This window comes from Echinops telfairi, unplaced genomic scaffold (assembly GCF_000313985.2).
Source record: "Echinops telfairi isolate 266 unplaced genomic scaffold, ASM31398v2 ScPeMD7_7400;HRSCAF=8409, whole genome shotgun sequence".
NCBI lineage: Eukaryota > Metazoa > Chordata > Mammalia > Afrosoricida > Tenrecidae > Echinops > Echinops telfairi.
This window is the reverse complement of record NW_022111300.1, coordinates 18,914,858-18,936,277: the sequence shown is the minus strand read 5'-3', so window position 1 is coordinate 18,936,277 and position 21,420 is coordinate 18,914,858. Positions and strand designations below refer to the sequence as shown.

The 21,420-nt window shown below is 42.1% G+C and overlaps 1 protein-coding gene across 2 annotated transcripts in view; it reads left to right on the top strand.

The window, feature by feature from the left end:
- Positions 1-36: 36 nt before the first annotated feature.
- The window catches only part of GAREM1 (GRB2 associated regulator of MAPK1 subtype 1), a 224,227-nt gene continuing 202,843 nt past the window's right edge, over positions 37-21,420 (top strand). For both annotated transcript variants that reach the window (XM_004702937.2, XM_004702936.2), the window contains exon 1: positions 37-157. In XM_004702937.2, the coding sequence (XP_004702994.1) occupies positions 37-157 (121 nt within the window). The remainder of the gene's footprint in view (positions 158-21,420) is intronic.

The following is a 21,420-nucleotide window of genomic DNA, read 5'->3' as shown; positions in this document are numbered from 1 at the left end:
CCGCGGTGGTGCGGGCGGCGGGCGCCGCCGGGGAAGATGGACCCGGCGCCCTCGCTGGGCTGCAGCCTCAAGGATGTGAAGTGGAGCTCGGTGGCCGTGCCGCTCGACCTGCTGGTCAGCACGTACCGGCTGCCCCAGATAGCGCGGCTGGACAGCGGTGAGTCCGGGCGCTCGGGCGAGGGGGGCGCGGACCGCAGTCTGGGTGCGGGTGTGCGCTCGTGTGCCCGAGAGGGTGGGATTTGGTGTAAGGGCCACGGGGGTGGGGTGGGGGGCTGCCAGCCCCAGAGTTGGCCCTAGCGGCTGCCGCAGCCCTGGCGCGCAGCTCCCAACGCCCTCCAGCAGCCAGAAATGTGGAAATCAGAGTCCTTGCAGTGTAATTAAAAAGGACGCTTAAAAAAAAGAGAGAGAGAGTAAACATCAACACCGGGGGAATCTCCGCAGATGTAATCCTGGAGGCGAGCTGTCCATCCCCACCCTCCTGCAAGACTTACTCAACCCGGGAAACCCTGAAGTTATCTTCGGCAACTTTCTTACCAAAATAATCGTGCTCTGGGTGGCATCTTTATTTTGAGCGCAGCAGCAGGTTTAAGAGGAAAAGATCCTGGGTGACCAATGAAAGGGATCACATTTCGCAGAGACCGTTTATTACAGCATGTCGGTTTGGTTTTTAACTGAACTGAAAGGAATTTAGGGCTGTGTGTAGAAATTGGAGCAGAAGTGATGGTATGCTTAAGGTTAATTATTAGCTTAGCTAATTTCCAGCCTGGAGAAAAATTGAGAGAGAGAGAGAGACAGACAGACACACACACACAGACACACACACACACACACACATACTGCATTGGAACTAAGTATGCTTAAGGTTAATTATTAGCTTAGCTCATTTCCAGCCTGGAGAAAAATTTAGAGAGAGAGGCAGATAGACAGACAGACACACACACACACATGCACACACACTGCACACACACACACTGCATACACATACACACACACACACACACACACACACACACACTATGCATTGGAACTAAGAAACTCTTGTACTTCCCGAGATTGACCACTAGAAACTAACCAGTTATCCCCTCCACTGTTTGTTCTGCCATCAGGCATCTGCAAACAAGTAGATGGATGTGCGTTCTGTCTAACAAGTGGACACCTTTCAGTTTGAGAGTTGTGAAATACTAAGGTGGCAATTTGGGTGTGTTTTGCCTTTTTGTTTTCAGAGAAACTTCAGTTGATTTTGGCTTCTGTGGATTCCAGGCTGTTTGCAGAAAGAAACCTACTCCCAAGTTGGGCTTCCAAAGCACCTGGGCCCAGACAGGCAGCTAGAGCTGTGGCCACGCAGGCTGAGGCCGAAAGATGCCCTTTCAGTCACAGCGACTTGGGTTACCCTTTGTTTTCTAAAGTGAAAGAGTGCGTAACACGAGATGCATACATACCCAAAGGAATTTTTGTTCAGTTTCTTATCTGTGGGGTTAGATTAAACATTTGAAGTAGACTGATGTGGAAAATAAATGCAGGAAAGTTCACGAATTCTGGAAAACCCTCTTGGCATACTTGCTAGTCTTGTTTGGTTGGTGCTGGTACAGGGAATAAACTGAGAGTTGCGGAAACCAGTGCTGAAGTGGGGGTGACAGAAGTGGTTGAATGGAGGGGGTGGGGAGACAGGTGGTGTGTTGAGGCATTCTGTACTGGGGCTGGGAAAGTGTTTGGTACTTTAAATATTTATATGGAGACCTGGCCCTGGGGTGTGTGTCGAAATCACAATATTTCATTTGCTCCTCCACTGTGCAAAATTGGTGTTTATTAGAAGGTTACGAGTCTTCACCTTTTTCATCCTGGTCTCAGCTCTGCACAGCCTTAAACTCATTAGCGAGGCCGAGGGCCTGGGGGTTAGTGGTGTAAAAGTCACCCCAAAGTTTCATTAACCTGGGAGATTCAAGAGAATGAATATCAGTCTCAAGCATCACTTTTTGTTGTATTATCCACTTTCCTGCCGCTGCCACTCATGAACAGGGTGTGGATCAGCAGTGTGCTGATACCACCTTGGATACCCCGTCAGCTTGACGCTGTGCATGTTCAGAGCCTGCACTGGATTAGGAGCACTGTGGGTAAGCCTAAATTCTCCACTGGAAATTTCTCATATTTTTCTTTTTATTACCACCTGAAAACCACGGTGGGACACACTAAGTTCGAAACATAGCCAGACTCTGCTTTATGCCATGGTTCTCTCACTCACAACTCCATGCTATGTGCTCCTCTTCCATTGAGAGGACTTTTAGTAGAAACTGGTTGCCCTTGACTCAGCTCCTCACGTGTGTGAGAAGAAAGACCTAGCTGATTTTTTTTTCAGAGTGGATTACCAGGCCTTGCTTCTGAGGTGGCACTGGGTGAATTTGAACCTCCAACCTTTAGGCTAGCTGTCAAGTGCTTTTAGATTTGCACCACCTAAGGCATAGGTTCCCAAACCTATTTGGGCTACTTTCCCCTTTTCAGAAAAAAAGCCCAACTGAAACTAAGTAACACCTCCCACCCCCATTCCGGCAATTAAAGACATTTTGTATTATAGCCCATAAGCCTGGATAAAACGTAGGTATCTGGGTTTGCAGCCCCAGTCCCCAGTCATTCCATTCTCCCACCTCACCCCCCTCCAGGGACTGTATCTCCCACTTTGGGAAACACTGACCTCGGGATTTCATGATTTTTAATAACTGCACACTGTTATCATTTAGAATGTTAACATTGTACCATTTGGTCCCCTATTAAAACCAAATTCACGGCCATTGAGTTGATTCCAACTCATAGTGACCCTATAGGACAGAGTCAAACTGCCTCTGCAGGTTTCTGAGACTGTTACTCTTTACTGGAGCAGAAAGCCTCATCCTTCACCCGTGGAGTGGCTGGTGGTTTTGAACTGTTGACCGTTGTGGTTAGCAGCCCAGCATGTAACCCACTACCCCGCTAGTGCCCCTCCTACTGTTGACGTTATGGCACAAATGACCTACCACTTGACTAACTGAAATTCCGGTGGTTTGAACCTGCCCCAGGGTACCTCTGAAGGAAGACGTGGCAAGTTGCTTTGGAAATAGAAACAATTAATAATCACAAACTGTGGAGTATAGCTCTGTGCGTGCGCGCGCGCACACACACACACACACACACACACACACACACCACCCCCCACCCGCATCACTGTGAGTTTGAATTGACTCTGACAACTGGTTTGTTTGTTTTTTTGTTATCACGTTTTAGATATTTTGCTTCCGTTTTGTTTTTTCTTTGGGTTTTTTTTTTCAATTATAGTTAGTGGTAGGATGGGCATTCTTGTACATCATTATATTTATTTGATTAGGATATATATGTTCCTACCTTGCAAAGTAAACAAGTGACTCCTTTTAAAGTACTTTATATACCTTGTAGTGTTGCTTTAAAGAAAGAATAAACTTATTTACCCTCCCAGGAACTCACCTTAACAATTTTGACTATCTTAAAATATTTTTTATTTTTTTGCTAATTTCATGGAGGAGAGTGTTAGCTATCAACGTGACATGAGTAGATTTTAAAGGATGGAATCAAAGACTGTTTCTTTTAAAATGTGTTCTGCGGTAACGATTAAACAAGGGAATATGCTGATATATTTATAAATGTGATAGTGAAACTTCAAGGGTCCTGGTCCTGTGTATGCCCTTTGCCAGTTTTAGTCCCACAGGCCCATTTTACACAACACACGTGCACACGTACTCAGATGTGAAAGGAGATCATTTTCCAAATCACTTGTTTTAAGAGAGACAAGGAAGGGATTGGAAAATAAGCCATTAGTTGACATGATGCTAAGAGGAATTGTGGGCCATCCTTTTGAACTACTATTGAAGGGCATTTTTTTTTAAGCCTGGTTTCCTAACATTTGGTTAATGATTGGCTGGGGGCTCCCCACTATGTGCTGATACATTTCTAGGTGTTCTATATCTGTGGTTTCCCATGCTCCGCAACTTCTCAGGGATTCAGGGAAGTCAGGTGAGCAGCTGGCTGCTGTGGGAAGGCTCATCCTTCTTACAGGATGGAAGGGGATTATAAACAAACCTTTCTGACCCTAAACACTGACTGTTTCCTACAAACTGCTCCTTTCTCATACACACTGGGAGTATGCTTAGGATAGGTTTAGCGTCTGCTCTAAAGAGCCCCACTGTCTCTCCAGTATTTGAGGACCGGAAAGTCAATATTTTTAAAACAGTGCAAACACAGAATGAGTGCTCCTTCATATTTAGACGATTTCTACTTCCCAAAGGAGTGACTCAAAGGGGCAGTAGGGAAGAGGAGGTTTGGGAAACAGAAGGAAAGAGTGGACTGGCGGAGATGTGGCTCCTCAGCCTGCTTTATGCCACCAGGTGCACATCAAAGAATGTCCCCGTTGTTGGCGTTTTACAGGTCGCTCACAAAATGCCCATCTGACAAGTGCATTCACCATGATAGCCTCGCTGGTGAGATATGCCTTTGTATGATAAGATAAACTACAGGCGATGCTAGGGACCTTTCATGGCATGGCTGCACAGGTCTTACAGGAAAGCTCAAGAAAAAGTCACTCCAGCGATTCTTGGGAGTGAGCAAAGTCTCAACAGCGCAACCCAGTCAGCATGAAAATTCTCTCTCTCACTCCAGGTAGTCCATGCCGACTCATGGTGATCCCATAGGGCAGGGCCGAACTACCCCGGGTGTTTCCAAGACTGTTCGCAGAAGTAGAAAGCCCCTTCTTTGTCCTGGGGAGTCGCTGGTGATTTCGTACTGCTAACCTTAAGGATCACAGTCTAACGCGTAGCCACTGCGCCATCTGGGCTCAAAGCAGTAGAATTAGGACCGATATTTAAACTCAGGGTTAGTGTTAGAAATTGTTTCCTCTAGAGCTAGATTCAACAGATGTGTTTAGGGCCGAAATTGTTTCCTCTAGAGCTAGATTCAACAGATGTGTTTAGGGCCAAGGAGAGGGTACCAAGAATACTAATCTTTTCCCCACTTCCAAGTGATAAACTCACAAAGCTGTGTAGGTGAGCAGTTATTTATTTTCTGTCTCCTGATTTCTTCCTGAAGAGTGTTCTAGAGACTTAGTCTGGAGCAGGATGCGTCCAGCTTTTTGCTCTGAAGTTCTTTAGAGAGTCTGTGAAACTCTGAACTCTGCACATTTCTGAATTGATGGCTAAAACTTACCAGGCTAAATTTGGACAGGCATAGCTGGTAACTCTTTGGTCTGTTGTAAACATTGACATGTTACAGTCAGTTACTCATTTTAAAATTTGATGGTATCTATCTTTGATTCCCAAAATCATTCATTTAAAAAGTGCACAAAAAAAGTTTTTCTTGAAGTTGGAAATTTCTTTTTTCCTCTTAAATTTAGATTGTCATTCCCTACAGAACTTTATCCTGATTTTAATGCTTGAAAGTATTTTATGGATGACCCTGTCATCTTTTTCCCCTCAGAAAATATATATGAATAAATTGAAATCTAATATTTTGTATTCATTTTTATACTGAAATATTTCAGTTATTTTGAAAGAGAATTGGAAATGAACAGATAAAAGGATTTTGTTAACCAAATTTTGGAGACAGCCCATTGCTGAGCCTACATCAACATTTTAATTTGTCCTTTTGTTTGTTGCTGCAAGGTCTTTATACCTGAAAGGATCTTTATACCTGAAAGTACATAAAGCAAATGCATTACTTAAGGGGGAGCTGGTTGATTGTGAAAGGGCTGGGGTGTGGGGGTAGTGAAGGACGTGCCTTCCTTCTTCCATGGGTTACAATCACTGGTAGATCAGGTTTTAGGCACACGTACATGTAGAAATTGGGGATTCCTTAAACTGTGATGACGATCCCCTTGGTAAGTCCTGGCGTAGCTTCAGGCATGTAAGCCAGCCTGAAGATTGCTGGGTGCTCTGAAGAAAGAAGGAGGAGGGATCAGGTGGCAGAGACTGAAGGGGGTATGAATTGGAAGTGGCTAACAAATGACAGGAACCCTAACTATCACAGGGTTACATGTTGGGCTGCTAACCACAAGGGCAGCAGTTTGAAACTACCAGCCCCTCCTTGTGAGAAAGACTAGGCTTTCTACTCCCATGAACAGCGACAGTCTTGGAAACCCACAGGGACAGCTCTACCCTGCCCTACAGGGTTGCTATGAGTTGGAATCACATTGACCACATCGACAGGCTTTGGCTCTGGTTCTGCTGCTGCTGCTGCTATTCTTTCACTCCCTGTCTTCCCGGGTCAAGGAGGTCCATTGCACAGAGATCTCAGGGTCAAGATATACTCCTGGCTCTTGCTGGTAGTGAGAGCCCACCCCCTCTGCTTCTTCAATGGCTTATTTTATACCCAGCAAGAATAGCAATCACTCACAGCTGAATTATATAATACAATCAATGTTTTCCCCTACCTTCTTATCTAAACCCATGGCAAAAAGTCACTTGGTGAGAGTTACAGAAATTCTGGCTCAAGGACCCACATTAAATGATTTACTGCGAGCAGTCAGGCACACCTTGGGCCTCAAATTGACATCTTTGCTCTTTAACAATCGAAAGAGATCTTGTGTAGTAGATTTGCCCACTGCAATAGGTCTTTTTAATTCTTTGCTGGCTCATTCCATGATTGTGGGTTCTAATAAATTGAAATCCTTGACAAGGTGCTTTTCTCCCTTTTCCAGAGTGCTCTCTACTCAGCCATTTGTGAGGATTTTTGTGGTATGGTGCATGCAGTACTCTGGCCTGCTAATCACAAGGTCAGCAGTTTGAACCCACCAGCCACTATACTAGAAAGATGAGGTTCTGTTTCCCAAACGATTACAGCCTCAGAAACCCACAGGTGTAGTTTTACTCTGTCATCAAATGTGGCTATAAATTACCATAGACTTAATGGCATTGAGTTTGGTTTTATATTGAATTGTGATCTGTAGTGAAGGCTGTATATAGTCTTTGATTCTTATCAGTGAGTCTTTCAAATAGTCTTGGCTTTCAGCAAGCGAGATTGTATCTTTTACATATTGCAGGCTGTTAACAGAGCCTTCCTCCAGTCTTTGTGCCACATTCTTTTTCCTGTAGCTTCTTGGATTATTTTCTCGGCATACAGACTGAATATGTATGATGAAAAAGTACAACACTGACAAACTCCTTTTTTGATTTTAAACCATGCAGTAACCCCTTGTTCTTTTCTCATAGCTACCTCTTGGTCTATGATCAGGTACCACATGTTTTCTAAGATTCCCATTTGCAATGTTTTCCATAGTTCGCTGTGATCCAAGTAGTTGAATTCCTTTTGCATAGTCAATAAAACACAAGCAGCCATCTTTACTTAGTAGCTGATAAGTAGCTACAAGGTACGTGCATCTACTAGTAGATGGTTTAGTAGTAGAATTCTTGCCTTCCATGTGGGAGACTTGGGCTAGGTGCTTCATGCACAGCCCTCGCATGTCTGTCAGTGGAGGTCTTTGTGTTGCTGTGCTACTGAACAGATTTTCACAGACTTATGAAGAAGAGAGGTCTGGTGGTCTACTTCCAAACACAAGCTGTGAAAACCTTGTTGATCACAACAGACTTGATCTACAGCTAATCATGGAGATGGCAGAAGACCAGGTTGTATTTTATTTTGTCGATGCATGGGGTCACTGACCCAACTTAATGGCAGCTAACAGCAATAGCAACAGCAACCAGTAGATATGTAGCTACTCATCTCTAATTCCTTCTGATGGTGGGGAAGAATCTGTTCTGATTCTAAGCCCTAACTGTGGTGGGGCTAAGGGAACTTTGGTGCCTGCTTTGTGCTCAGGTGGCTTGACAAGCTGAAGGAACAAAAGCTTGCCTGCCTCGGAGATGCCCATGGAAACTGTGTGACAAATGGCAAGTGCTAGGAGCCTTTCTAGATCCATGTTGGATCTGTGAAGTTCATGTCATTTCTCATCATTGGGCTCCATGATGTATGTTAGCTTGATAATGTGTATATGCGTTTTTTCCCCTTAAAATAACGATTTTTAAGTCTTGGTCCCAGAAGATGTGCCTTGCTTATTTTGTGGCCTTCTTCCTGACTTGGTATTTTATACTTCAGAGGGTAAAGTGTCTGATAGGAGAAATGGTTGTTGAAAGATAATGGATTTGGAGCCAATAGATCCTCGTTCACTCATGTATATTGCCATTGAGTTGCCATATATGTGATCTTTGTCAGGGGTCTTAACTCTGGATTTGTAGTTTTCTCAGGGAGAAGAAAACAAATTGAACTTGTCTGTTTACTTCATGGTTATTTGTTGCTTTGTTCGGCCAATTAATATTTATAAACTCCCTAATATGTGCAAAACCTTGTTCTAGTTACTGTTACTGCAGCACCAATGCTGAAGAAATTAGACAAAAACCCGTGTCCGTATGAAGTTTGCTAAAGAAACTCAAAATGCTCTTGACAGCTATAGTCTACTCCCTCTTTTGTGTATTCCAGGCCATTGATGTAGTAACCAACACGTTATAAAAAGATGTTATCAGGTCTTTGTCAGAGAGAAAATGCTACCAACATACTGACCCTAGATTGGGCTTAGGAAGGTAGGAAAGGAGTTTAGAACAAATGGCCTGAAAATCCAGAGTCATACTGAGTTGTATTAGTCTGACCAAATGATGCCGATGCAATGGGTTTTCACACTTGGATTATTTATTTATGGACTTTTTATCCCAGCATGAAAGCATCCCTCCTTTCACGGGGGCAATTTGGGGAATCACAATAGTTATCTATGACTGAGCGGCAAGAAGTGCCCAGTAGAATGTTTTATAGTACCTGATGAAGAAGGTCCCTGACTTTTTGTGTACTGTGTACTTTTACTTTACCGCAGTTATTGCCTATTCCTGTTCACTGGCCATCCCTCAAAATGATGACAGAGAATAGGAGAGGCCCTTCCTCATAGCGGACAATGAACAGGCTTGCACATAGCTGCTGCTGTGTTGATGCTCTTCAAGTGAGAGGGCTGTTTGGGAAGTCTTAGTGAAACTGGTACCCAAAGTGCCAGTCGAAATCTTACGGCCCTCTGTTCATCTGTAAAAGAAAAGCTGGTGTGACCACTGTGATCTATTGCATCACAGTGTAAAGAGAGCGTATTCTTGTCTCTCTTGCTCATCTGGTTGCCTTATTGAAATAGAAAATTCTGGTAGACCAGCTTGTAAACTCATCTATTTTTGTTTGAGATTCCTGAGGTATCTGTCTTTTCACTTACTGAACTGCTTTTTCTAAGATGACTCATAAGCTCCCTTCTTGTCTCCTACAAGACTATCCATCTTAAGAACACCAGCTATGAAATGAAAGTTAAAAAATAACATTCCCTGCCACTTTTCATACTGTTTTGTCATGCTTGACAAAATGTAAAATGCCCGTTAACATATTTGAAATTTCCTGGGATGAATTCTTCTCTTAGAAGACTTTTCCACTTGAAGAGCCTACCCTCGCTCTCTGGCCTCACTCCTCCCAATTTCACAAGAATGTTTACTTGAATTTCAGGGTAAAGGTCTATAAATTATTTTCACTACTTCCAGTTCTTCACCCAATGCCTGACATGCACAAGACACCCAATAGACATTTAGTGAAAGAATGTGAAAACTTGAAGGTCTAGATGATCTATGTTTACTAACGCTATCTATGAGCATTGTATGTCTGAAGTAGAATTTCACTTTAGTGTCAATTAACTGAGGCCCTATATTCTTATTTCACTGGAGCAAGATGACAGGCCCTGGTCTTCCAAAAACCAAACCAAATTTACTGCCATCCAGGTGATTCTGAATCATAGTGGCCCTATTGGTCAGAACAGAATGGCCTCTTTGGGTTTCTGAGACTTTGCGCCTTGATGGGAAGAGACAGTGTCCGCTTTGTCCTGTGGAGCAGCTGCTGTGTTCGAGCTACTGATTTTGAGGGTAGCAGCGCAGCTCACTACCCCAGTCCCTCATTTTAGCAGCAGGAAAAGTAGAGACCAGTAAACCATCATGATTTCTAAAACGATTGTCTATCGTGTCGGCTTTCTCAAACATTAATTTCTAGAATTTAGAATTCAGCTAAAAATGTGTTTAGCTCTCACTTTGTTTTACATATAGCTGTTATACCATCTCATTCCTAATCTCTGACATCCTCATGCTGTTCACGTGACTCCTGAGTGTATGGACTGTTGTGAAGTTGATTCCAACTCAGGGCACCCTTCCGTGTCTGAGTAAAACTGTGCCCTAGGGATTTTTGAGGTTGATTTTGTTTCTGGAAATAGATCAGTCCTTTCATCCAAGGTATCCACAACAGGGTGGACTTGAACCTTGTGTGTTAACTCTTGTATCACCCGTGGATGATAGTATATGGATTAGAATGTCACAGTTCCTCGGAACTAGTCGATGCTATTATAATAAAGAAAGGGACTGATTGGATAGTGTGCCAGTTACATAATTTTGTGTCAATTTGAAGATATAAAAGTTTAGGGGTGGAGTCTAGCCTATCAACTGGGTCACAGCCTGATAGTACCTTCTAATGGGCATGGCCTTCTCATAAGGAGAATCCTAGGAACCTTCCCATCTCTCTCTGCCACACCTTCCTGCTGGCGAGCCACTCAGAGACCTGATGGGGACCTGCCAGAGCCCTGGAGGTGTATCCACCACCATTGGATCCATGGGACTTTGCGCCCACTGATGGGTGATCTCCCTGCCTTCTGCATCCATCATTGCATGTGGCTTTATGAGTCTGAAGAGGCACTTATGGACTAGTATTGGACTTGTGGACTTACGGACTTGAGGTGGACCGGGCTGGGATATTTTTCTAATAGACAATTAGTTCTTGATATAAAGCTCTCTTACACATATATGAGTGTCACTGGATTTGTTTCTCTAGTCAAACTCGCCTAACCCAAATAGTTAGCTAACCATTCAATTATCCTTTGTCTCATCTTCTCTGAGAACAAGGGACTGCACTTCTAAGCAAAGTAAACCACTTGGTTCACATAGTGCTACGAAGCTACAACTGCTAATTTGAGACAGTTGTCATCTTCCTAGAATAGCCCCAAGATTGACTTGAAACCATAGTGTCTTAATTCCAGACAATGAGCTTCCTTTTAAGCCATTGTGTAAGTATTCCACATTAGTAAAGCTGACGGGGAAAACAACGCTTCCAAAGCTTTTTTTCAGTTCTGTGGATGAATCACAATTATAGGGCAAGTTCTTGTAATTGGTTCTGCTAATTCTTAACCTAGTTTGAAGTATTTAAATACCACTTGGGCTTTGATGGTTTAATGGTTGTTTAAGACGTGCCAAGTTATTGAATTTAAAATGTAATATGAATTCTTTAAAGTAATGAAGATATTTGTTATTCAAGTTAATATTTAACACACACAGTTCACTATTATAATTAGACTGTTTACTGCTTAGAGGGGAATATAATTGTCTGTGAGCCGTGCTTATGTATGTGTCCCTCTTTCAATTAAAAATAAGTTATGTTCTGGGCTTCCCCCATCCCACTCCATTCAGTAGGGAGAAATTAGCCAGATCCTTTTTTTTTTAAATGGCATTTTTCTCAATACCAGACATTAGCATACTAGACATTTTTCTAGTACATTAGAAAATTTGCCCTTGGTAATTAGTTCACATTGACACTTATCTTCCCACTAGCAGGGAACTGCATTCAAATAGCTAAAATCAACAACAGCCAAAAACCTGCCTGTCAGAGGTCCTGAAGTCATTCAAGTAGGGTTGTTTTTGTTTTTTAAATTTGGCATCTCATTACTCTTTTCTTTTCAAATGGCTACCTCATCTGTTATAACTAGTACTTCATAATTACCTACAATGTGGCAGATATGTTCTGTGATTCATATTTACTTTGGCTTGTTACCCTTTCCTTTGGCAGCAACAGGCAAGTGAGGGATGGATAGAATTAAAGAGCTAACATATAGTTAGTATTCATTGCGATCCTCAGGAGCATATGCTCAGAGAGCTTCATTTTTGTCTGTTTCAGGTTGTTAGCATTTGAAATAAGATGGAGGGTTTGGTTTTACTTTGGACTACTGGTCCACACAGTTAGTCAGGGCCAGACCCAAGTTTAAAACACTTAGATTAGGGAGTAGAGAGATTGAGGGGTGTGGGGGGGCATACTCTCTAAAAGTTTCAAATTACCTTCTAAAAATAAAGAACATAAAAATAAAGTAAATAAATAACAAGAGACATGCAGCTTTAATAGGTCACTATTCTGTTATTTTTCTTCTTATTTTGGTCCTGCCTTTTGAGAATTATAGACAAGATCAGAAGAAATCTCATTGAGGGCCAGTACATTGGCTAAGGTTAATGCCAGCTGTGTATAACCTACCCTATGCACCCTCTACCCCTTGCCCCTCTGTGCCTTACCCAAGAAGAAAAAGGTCTCCTTTCACTTGTAAAATAAATGCAAAGGTACCTAGTACAGCATTGATAAGACAGCCCAGAGTCAAGGATCCTAGCTCCTTCTTTCTTTCTGTCATCCTCACAGTAGGGGCTTAAATGGTAGCTGAAGCCCCAAGGCGCATGTCTGTGATTCCCAGAGCAGGAAAGGTAGAACATGTCTTACTATTTAGGGCTTACTTCACTTCTGTCTCATTGATCAGAATGTACACACTTGTGTGGTTGCACAGGAAACAGAGGGTTGAAGTCTAACTGGGCACAATACTCAATAGTCCCATTGGAAGGGTATTGGATATTGGAAACCACCTAACAGCCTCTATTGCCCATATGTTTGCTTTGATACTTTGCATTAATATTCAGCTTTCGTTAAGCCTAAAAGCAACATCCCTATCACTGACTCATGGTGATCCTATACAGGGTTTCCAAGACTGTCATCCTTTTTCCCCTCATCATTTTATTAGGGGCTCATACAACTCTTATCACAATCTGTACATACATCAATTGTGTAAAGCACATTTGTACATTCATTGCCCTCATCATTCTCAAAACATCTGTTCTCCGCTTAAGCCCCTGGCATCAGCTCCTCATTTTTTCCCCTCCCTCCCTGCTCCCTGCTCCCTCATGAACCCTTGATAATTTATAAATTATTATTTTGTCATATCTTGCACCGGCCGACCCCAAGACTGTCATTCTTTACCAGAGTGGAGAGCCTTATTTTTCTCTCATGGAGAGAGAGAGAGAGAGAGAGAGAGAGCGAGCGAGCTAGCTATTTTCCCATGGTGTTGGTTATATTTATCATTTTGAGATGGTTTAAAAAGTCACCCGCCCCTCCACCCTGTGTTTTAGATCTAAGAAAGGTCTCCCTGACCCTTAGATTGTACATCCATTTTTTAGATGCACTAAAATTCTTGGTGTGTTTTAATTTGTCATTAATCCATCTGGAATAGATTTTTGCATATGATGAAAGATTTTTATTTTCTTCTAGACTTTTGTTGTGCCAGCCCACTTATCCAATTTGCTACGGAATTGATTTATCGTCCTCTCACTTATTTTGCTATTTAAATCCAAAACACCAAGCCCATTGATGCTGAGTTAATTCCAGTCCTAGTGGCCCCATCAGACAGAGTAGAACTGCCTCATTGGATTTCCAGTGCTGAATCTTGTGGTCCTGTGGATTAGGCATTGGGCAGCCAACCGCTAGGTTGACTGTTCAAACTCATCAGCCACACTTTTCTCTTGTAGAGCAGCTGGTGAGTTTGAATAGCTGACCTTTTGTTGTGTATGTACTCTATCCTGCATGGTCGCTTTGAGTCAGAACTGTCTACATGACAATGAATTTGGGTTTTGGTCTTTTGTTTGTTTTGTAGCCCAGATGCACTAACCATTGTGTGACCAAGCAAATAAAAGACCCAAACCCAAACTCATTGGCAGCTTGTCCATTCTGAGTCATAGTGACTGCACAGGATAGAGTAGAATTCATGGTTAAGCAAAGTTGATACCTTTACTGAAGCTAGCAGCCACATCTTTATCCCTAGGAGTGACTGCTGAGTTTGTAGTGTCAAGCTTTAAATGAGCAGTGGAGTGCTTTAACCAGGGCTCCGGTGCTGTGCCACCACCCATGGCTGCTCTCATAAAAGGGTTCATTCCTCCATGCCATCAACACAGTGCTGACACACAACAGACTGTAGGACAGGACAGAACTGTCTCTGTGGGTTTCTGAGCTGAACTCTTTATGAGAGTAGGAAGCCTCATCTTTTTCTCATGGAGTGGCTGGTGATTTTGAACTGTGGACCCTGGGATTAACAAACATGTTTCCACTATGCCACTGGGCTCCATTGCATTCCAACCAGGGCTCCTTTATCTTGCTCTTTGTAGAAAAACACACTGCAGCCACACCTGTCCTGTTATGCAGGCCTTGGGCTATGATCCAAGAACATGGAAGGTTAATAAAAGCTGAAAACAAATCCTTCTCTTCCCCAAAGAAAATTTGTGGCTGGAGCTGCCTCCAATTTTGACTTGCTTTCCCCTTCCAATGATGTGAGAGGCCTGGGATTGGTTTTTCTGAAGAAATTTTGAATCCATTTTTAAAGCCCGCGCTACCCTGGTGAGTCTGGGAAATGATAGGAACTTGTGAAATGCCTCCTGGAAGCATAGTCCAGATGCTTTGGCAGGAAATGTTCTCCAGGGAAAGCTTGTTTTAAAGTGATACTTGACTAAGCTGCTGTTGGGTGTATGTGTGTTTGAGTGTGAGTGTGTGTGTTTATGGACAGCCAAGCGAGCAAGAAAGAGATTATGTGTATTTTTGAATTAAAGACGCATTTACCAATTGCACTCAAATTTTGACTACTAACTTAATTGAAAGTATATGTTCACAGAAAAAATGAGTTCATAGAGGAATAGTTTCCTGACCCCTTTGTAGCCCCACTATCTTCTGTATAAAAGGTACATCACCACATCAGGTTACATGTGAGTCTCTTTCTTTAAAAAATCCCAAATGCCCATATCTGCCCGTATTTTATACTTAAACTATATTTTATATTTCAAACCCAAACAAACAGAAACTTGGAGAGCGTCATCTCCCTGATTCCTCTTCCTCTCAGATGCAAAGAACACAGTGAAGGCTCTGTAGAAACAAGTGTAAGAACAGGTGGGCCTGAGCGCCCAAAGGCAGAACCCAGACTGTGTGTAACAGAAATGAGTGTGAACACTTTTCACGTCACATATCCTCCATGGTTTTATCTACTCTTGAGATCATAAAAATATAACAGAACCCCAATTCAGAATCGATGAGGAACTTCATTAACTTGGAGTTGTGTATTTAAAAATCAAACTTGTATCACTTCTCTTTTTAGATGAGCCTTCCTAAACTGTCCAAGTGCAGGAATCTTGCCTTCTAGCTCCATCGTACAGATCACCGGTCTACTGTGATGAACTGGAAATCCTGTCTGGGTGACTTTGTCACACGCTCGCTGGGATAGTCTGACTTGCTGGAATTATCTGGAATCGCCTAAATGAAATTCTTATAGATAGTCTATATAGTAACCTTTGGGGTTAATGATGAAGTGATATAATGGATGGTCATGTTGTCTACTGCACTCAATGGAGAATGAATTAAAAAACTTGAAGGTATGAATTACCAACAGATATAATTGTAACTGAGAAACTGCTGCGGGGGCCACATCTGAGCTCTGGCCTCATTAGGGAGGAGGAAGCCGCAGCTCCACACCAGCGTAGAGGCAATTGCTAGAGGGGGAGAGGAGACCAGAAAGGCAGTGAAAAGAGCTTTAATATGCTGAAGTTTGGACTTTATTCTTCACCTCCCCCTCCTCTTCCAGGACATAAATAATAGATGATGTTAGGATAGACTACAACAGAGCCTACTAGAGCCCAATGTTTGAGGAGCTCCAGTGTAAAAATTAGTACTAATGAGCTACGGTAGCATGTGTTCCGATAACACGTAAGCTGATAAGGCCCTTTTAGCCATACTGTATCAAGAAGGGCCTAAAGTAGAATCTGGGACCATGAGGACTTTGCCCAGGTCATGATGTACTGCATCCCTTTCTCTGCCTCTCAAGAATGCATGCTAGAATTTGAGTCTGGAGCCCATGGGGAAACTCATATCTACTGCAATTTAAATGTTAAGAATACATTATTTCACAAACGATCATTTTCATGTGCATTTATGCTAACCTGGCATTGTCCCAACAGCATACTTGAACAACAGGGTATGTGAAAATGACTCTTCTTTGTTCTGCAGTGCCTAGCTGAGAGCCTGTTGCTAGCGTGCCTCTCGTGTGTTTGTTCCATGAACAGTGCTAAACACTAAAGGCTTTTAAATAGGGGATCAGTCAAGTTCTATGTTTTTAGAAGGGTTAATTTGGTGTCATCAGGGTGGGTCATTTACATCAGGAGACATTTAATTAGAAGGGGCAAGTTTGGAAGCTGTAGGATACTAATCAAGAAGAGAGATGGCTAGAATGAAGCAACTGGGAATGAAGGGAGGATGTGAGCTGGAGATATTTTGAAGGTAAAGGTTCCAGGATGAACGGCCCACTGTGGGATGTGGGGAAAAGGGAAGCACTAAGTAGTCCTGAGGTTGCCCTGCTCCGTGCTCATGTTCTCTTCAGATCAGAGCCTAGCTGGAGCAGCAGGTTGCCTGGCAAGTTTAATCAGGATCATCTGGTTTGAGCTGTGATAGTAGCAATTCCAACATATCAGTGGTTTGTGGTAGCACAGGTTAATTTCTTACCCAAGCCACACATTATATGTTGGCCGAAGGGGCCTGCTTTCCACTCTCCTCTGTGGGCCCCAGAAGAGCAGGCCCCACCTTTCCTCTTCCACAGATGTTGAGGCAGGAGAGAGAAAGAAAGGAAACAATGTTCTGACAAAGTTTCTCCCTAGAAAGACCACCCTTCATTTCTTTTTCACATTTTATTGTCCATGGAGTCTCATGACCATAACTCACTTTCAAGACAGTTGTTGTTTTAGCTGTGTGCTGTGATGTCATTTCTGACTCGTAGTGACCCTACTGCACAGAAGAAAACTGCCTATAGGGTTTTGTAGGCTGTGATGGTTACTCATTGGACCCCGATCTGTAATTGGGAGAAATACAGGCCTTTCTACCCCAATAAACAGTTACAATCTCAGAAATTCAAAGCAACAGTTCTACCCTGTCCTAAAAGGTCATATGAGCAGACATTATGTCCATGGCAGTGAGTTTGAGTTTTTGGAATTAAGGGAAGAGAGTGCAAAGTATTTTGCTTCTGCTGAAGGGCTGTTGGATTTGAACCACTGACCTAATGGTGAGCAACAGAGTGCTAACTGATTAGGCCTTAGGATGGACAGGGCTGCCATATGCTGGGATGTGACTCTGATGACTCTTCGGTGATTGGTGTGGGAAGGCAGTATGATCATTTATGAATATGTTCAGCTTTAAGTATTTCAGGGAAATTCAGTTCAGATGGTGTTAGAAATCTGGGCTTGAGAGAGTTCAGGGCTAGAGAAATGTGCTGGGAGGTTTCAATACAATGGTAATGAATCAAGCCAGGGGATTGAGAAACATCGATCAGGAGGGAATAGAGCCAGTGCTAATGATGGGAAAAGATCAAGGTTAATAAACTTGTGGTTACAAATGTTGCAACCTCTAAATTATATTCTCTCGCTCTCTCTCTCTGTGTGTGTGTGTCTCTCTTTTCTCTCTCCCTCTCTCTCTCTTTTAAAGCCTGTTATAACTTTTAAATAATTTTAAGTAACTGTTGGCATAGGGGTTGAATTAATTACTTAAATAGAATTTAGCTTTTTCAGACTCCAGACTTGCTGACTTGCACTTAGTAATTTAAAAGGTGCCTTTAGATTTTGCAGTAGGATTTCAGCCAATTTTCTGACCCAGCAGGGAAGAAAACTATTGCAGAGGCTAGCCATTGTAGTTTGAACTGAAGACCAGTTGTAAGTTGATTGATAATAAGATTGCTGAGTACTCAGAAAATTAGAATACCTTTTAAATTTTCCTGATTGGCTGTGTCTCAGACAGTAAGATACTGGCTTAACCTTGCTGTAACAATATTCTTTTTATAGCTCCAATTACTGGCACAAGGAGGTAGTTAATAGCAGTTCTCCCCCCTGACCAGTGTATGTGTGCATGCACGGAGACTTCCGTTTTCGGTCCTCCATTTTCTTAAAAGGTTCCTATGCTTTTTCCTGCCCAACACCCCGAGGAGTCTACATCTGAATTACTCACTTTTTAAGCTTTTCACGGAGACATCTGTCATCAGCCAAAATAAACTCTCCTCCTTTCGGAGTTAATAATGTCTTTAGCCAAGAAACTAACAAAAAGGAATCTGACTTCATGGGTTTCCATGATCTCTTTGAAGAAAATTCTAACGAATCGCAGTAGCAACAATGGTAAAAACAATTCTAGTCCTTACAGCCCAAGACAACAGGTACTCACTACTCTCTGGCTTTGGGTACCATTAGAAAGACCTGACAATCTGCTTCTGTAAAGACAATCTTATGGGGCAGTTCTGCTCTGTCACTTGGAGTCACCTGTGGGCGGAATCAACTTGAGGTACCCCACCATGTGTGGATGATTAAACAGCAAGAAAGGAGAAATGCTATAGTTTTTCTCTAGACTTTCAACAACAACAACAACACAACAACTCACTGCCACTGAGTCGATCCAGACTCCCAGAGACCCCATAAATAAGGTGACCAGACGTCCCGCTTTTGGTGGGACAGTCACGATTTTTAATAATTTTTCCCGCGGCGTTTTTAAAAAGTCCCGATTTTTGGAAAGAATGCACGACAAGCTAGGGTATACGGCTTTCGGCTGCCGTGGCTATTTCACCAGGATGTGAATTTATCAATGGTGTCCCGCTTTACCAATGTTAAAATCTGGTCACCTTACCCATAAGACAGGGTAGAACTGCACCTGTGGGTTTCTAAGACTAACTTGACATAGATACTTTAAACCATAAAAAAATAAACTGTTCTCATCTCCTTAAACAAGCCAAACCTAGCCAATTGCTGTTGATTCCTGAATAATTGTAACAAATTGTTGTTAGCATGGGGATGACTATTGTATAACATTTATATAAATTGTATCACTTAGTTCCCCCAATAATCTTTGACATAGGCTAACATTCAAGGGACAGAAGCTGAGAGAAAGGGAATGATTTACCCAGGATCACTAAACTGTAAAGTAGATGGACTGGCAGCTGGGACAGCTCTATTCTAGAACTCGTGCCCTTACCCAGTAGGGGTTTTTGTCCACTCAAATTGAAAATGAGAGACTCTTGTAGATCATCTTTATTAAAAATTGACCCACTGATAGGCAAGGTATCAAAAATAGGCATGCCCCATTAATGACATGTAGAGATACACTGGATTGTAATGGCCACTGCCACTGGGGTTGGCTAACTGAGGTACATGTTCTACTTTTAGTGTTTGTTGTCTTTTTACTCTGTCCTTCCCCACAAGAAAATAAAAGACTTGGTGTGAACATGGCATGCATGTTTCAAAAGCAAAATAATACTTCCTTTTTCCTTCTTGGCTTTTGAAAATTCTGGTTTCCAAATTGCCTCCAATGCTGCTCAGATATATACGTATGCTATCACTCTAAACACACATACCAGTCATATCCTTCACCATCTTGGACCTGAAGTAATTTTAGCCTTCTTTCCAGAGAACCCAGACGTCGAGATGTAAATGAGAGACTTTGTGCTTCTGAGGTATGTCTGCCACAAAGGCCAAACTTGTAGTCAAATCATCCCCTTAACTGATAAGCAACATGCTTTTGGCTTATAAAATATACCAGTAAACACTAGAAATCAGAAACGGGTTTGTGCCACCGGTCTTGGACAATTAAGAATCCAAGAGGCATGATGAGGTAGTGTGGTCACACTTAGGCTCCAAGCCCCGCAGGTAACCCACCCCTGCCTCAAATACATAGACGCTTGGGCACTATTTGTTCAAAGAGTAGAACGTTAGCAGTGCTTCTAGCCTAACTTTTTGAAGATATGAAAAAAAAGCTGCTAATGGATATATGTACAAACATAGATTTTGTTACTCAATTTATAAGTAGTAAATCTCAGAGTAACCACAAAAAGGAAAAAACTAATAAACTTAACCCCCCACTCCCTCCAGAAAATCATAAAAATGCAATAAACACAAAATCATCAACCATGAAGGAAATGAAAAGAAAACCCATAAACAAAAAGAACACAGCACAGGAAATTAAGCAGAACAAAGAAAGCAGAACATGATAGCAGTAAATGAATATTAATTGAATGTAACTGGTTGAATTGCATCAGTCAGGAGACAGAGTGGCAGAATAGATTTAAAAAAAAATAATTCATCAGTACTTTCTTTATGAGACACACAAAGACATAAATAGATTAAAAATCAAAGGATGAAAAAAATACATCAAGAAATCAGGTTGAAAAAAAAGAGCAGGCGTGGCAACATTAATCTCTCATATAAATCCATCATAAGACACCAAAAAATGGCATTATATAATGATTAAAGGATCAACCCAAAAAAACCTAACCATAATAAACACATACGCACTGACAAAACTCCAAGATACTTAAATTCTTATATAATGGAAAACTGAAATCAATCCACAATAACGATAGAAGAGTTTAACAAAATACCTTCCACGAAGGACAGGGCTACCAGAAAGAAATTCCACAAAAATTCTCTGTCACTGCCATCAAATTGATTTTGACTCAAAAGAAACCCTGTAAGACTGTGTAGCCCTACCCCTGTGGGTTTCCTAGATGGTAACTCTGTATGGAAGAAGCAAGCCTTGTCTTTCTCCCATAGTGTGTGCCTGGTGACTTCAAACTGCTGACTATGAGGTTGGCAGCCCAACGCACCACCCCATATTCTCTCCCGGGTGCCTTCCGCAAAGAGACAGATGACCAAAATACTAAATAGCCCAATCAACTTGACCTCCCACACATCACCCACCCAACAGTAAAGTACTACACATGCTTCTCCAGTGCGCATGAACCAGGCCAAATAGATTGAGACTTCAAATCAAGCCTCAGTATATTCACAACCATCTAAATAATACAAAGCATCCTCTCTGATCACAAAACTATAAGACAAGCAATTAGTAACCAGAAGAACATGGAAATAAAATGATCGTGGAAACTGAATACCATGGGTTCAAGTAGAAAGAAAATGTTCTGTAAAGGATAATAGCAACATATATACAAATGTGCTTGATAAAATGGATGTGTGAATTGTTGTAAGAGCTGTAAGTCGGGGGGGAGGGAGGGAAAAAAGAGGAGCTGATACCAAGGGCTCAAATAGGAAGTAATATTTAGGAAATAGTGATGGCAACATATGTACAAATATGCTTGAGATAATTGGTATGTGGATTTTTATAAGATATAGACATGTACATATGTAAATATATTTAAGATTAAGGGGGGAACGGACCTAGGTGCAAATAATTATAGGTTTGGTAGTAGGGTGGCAGGTGGACATTGGGCCTCCTCATGCGCACTCC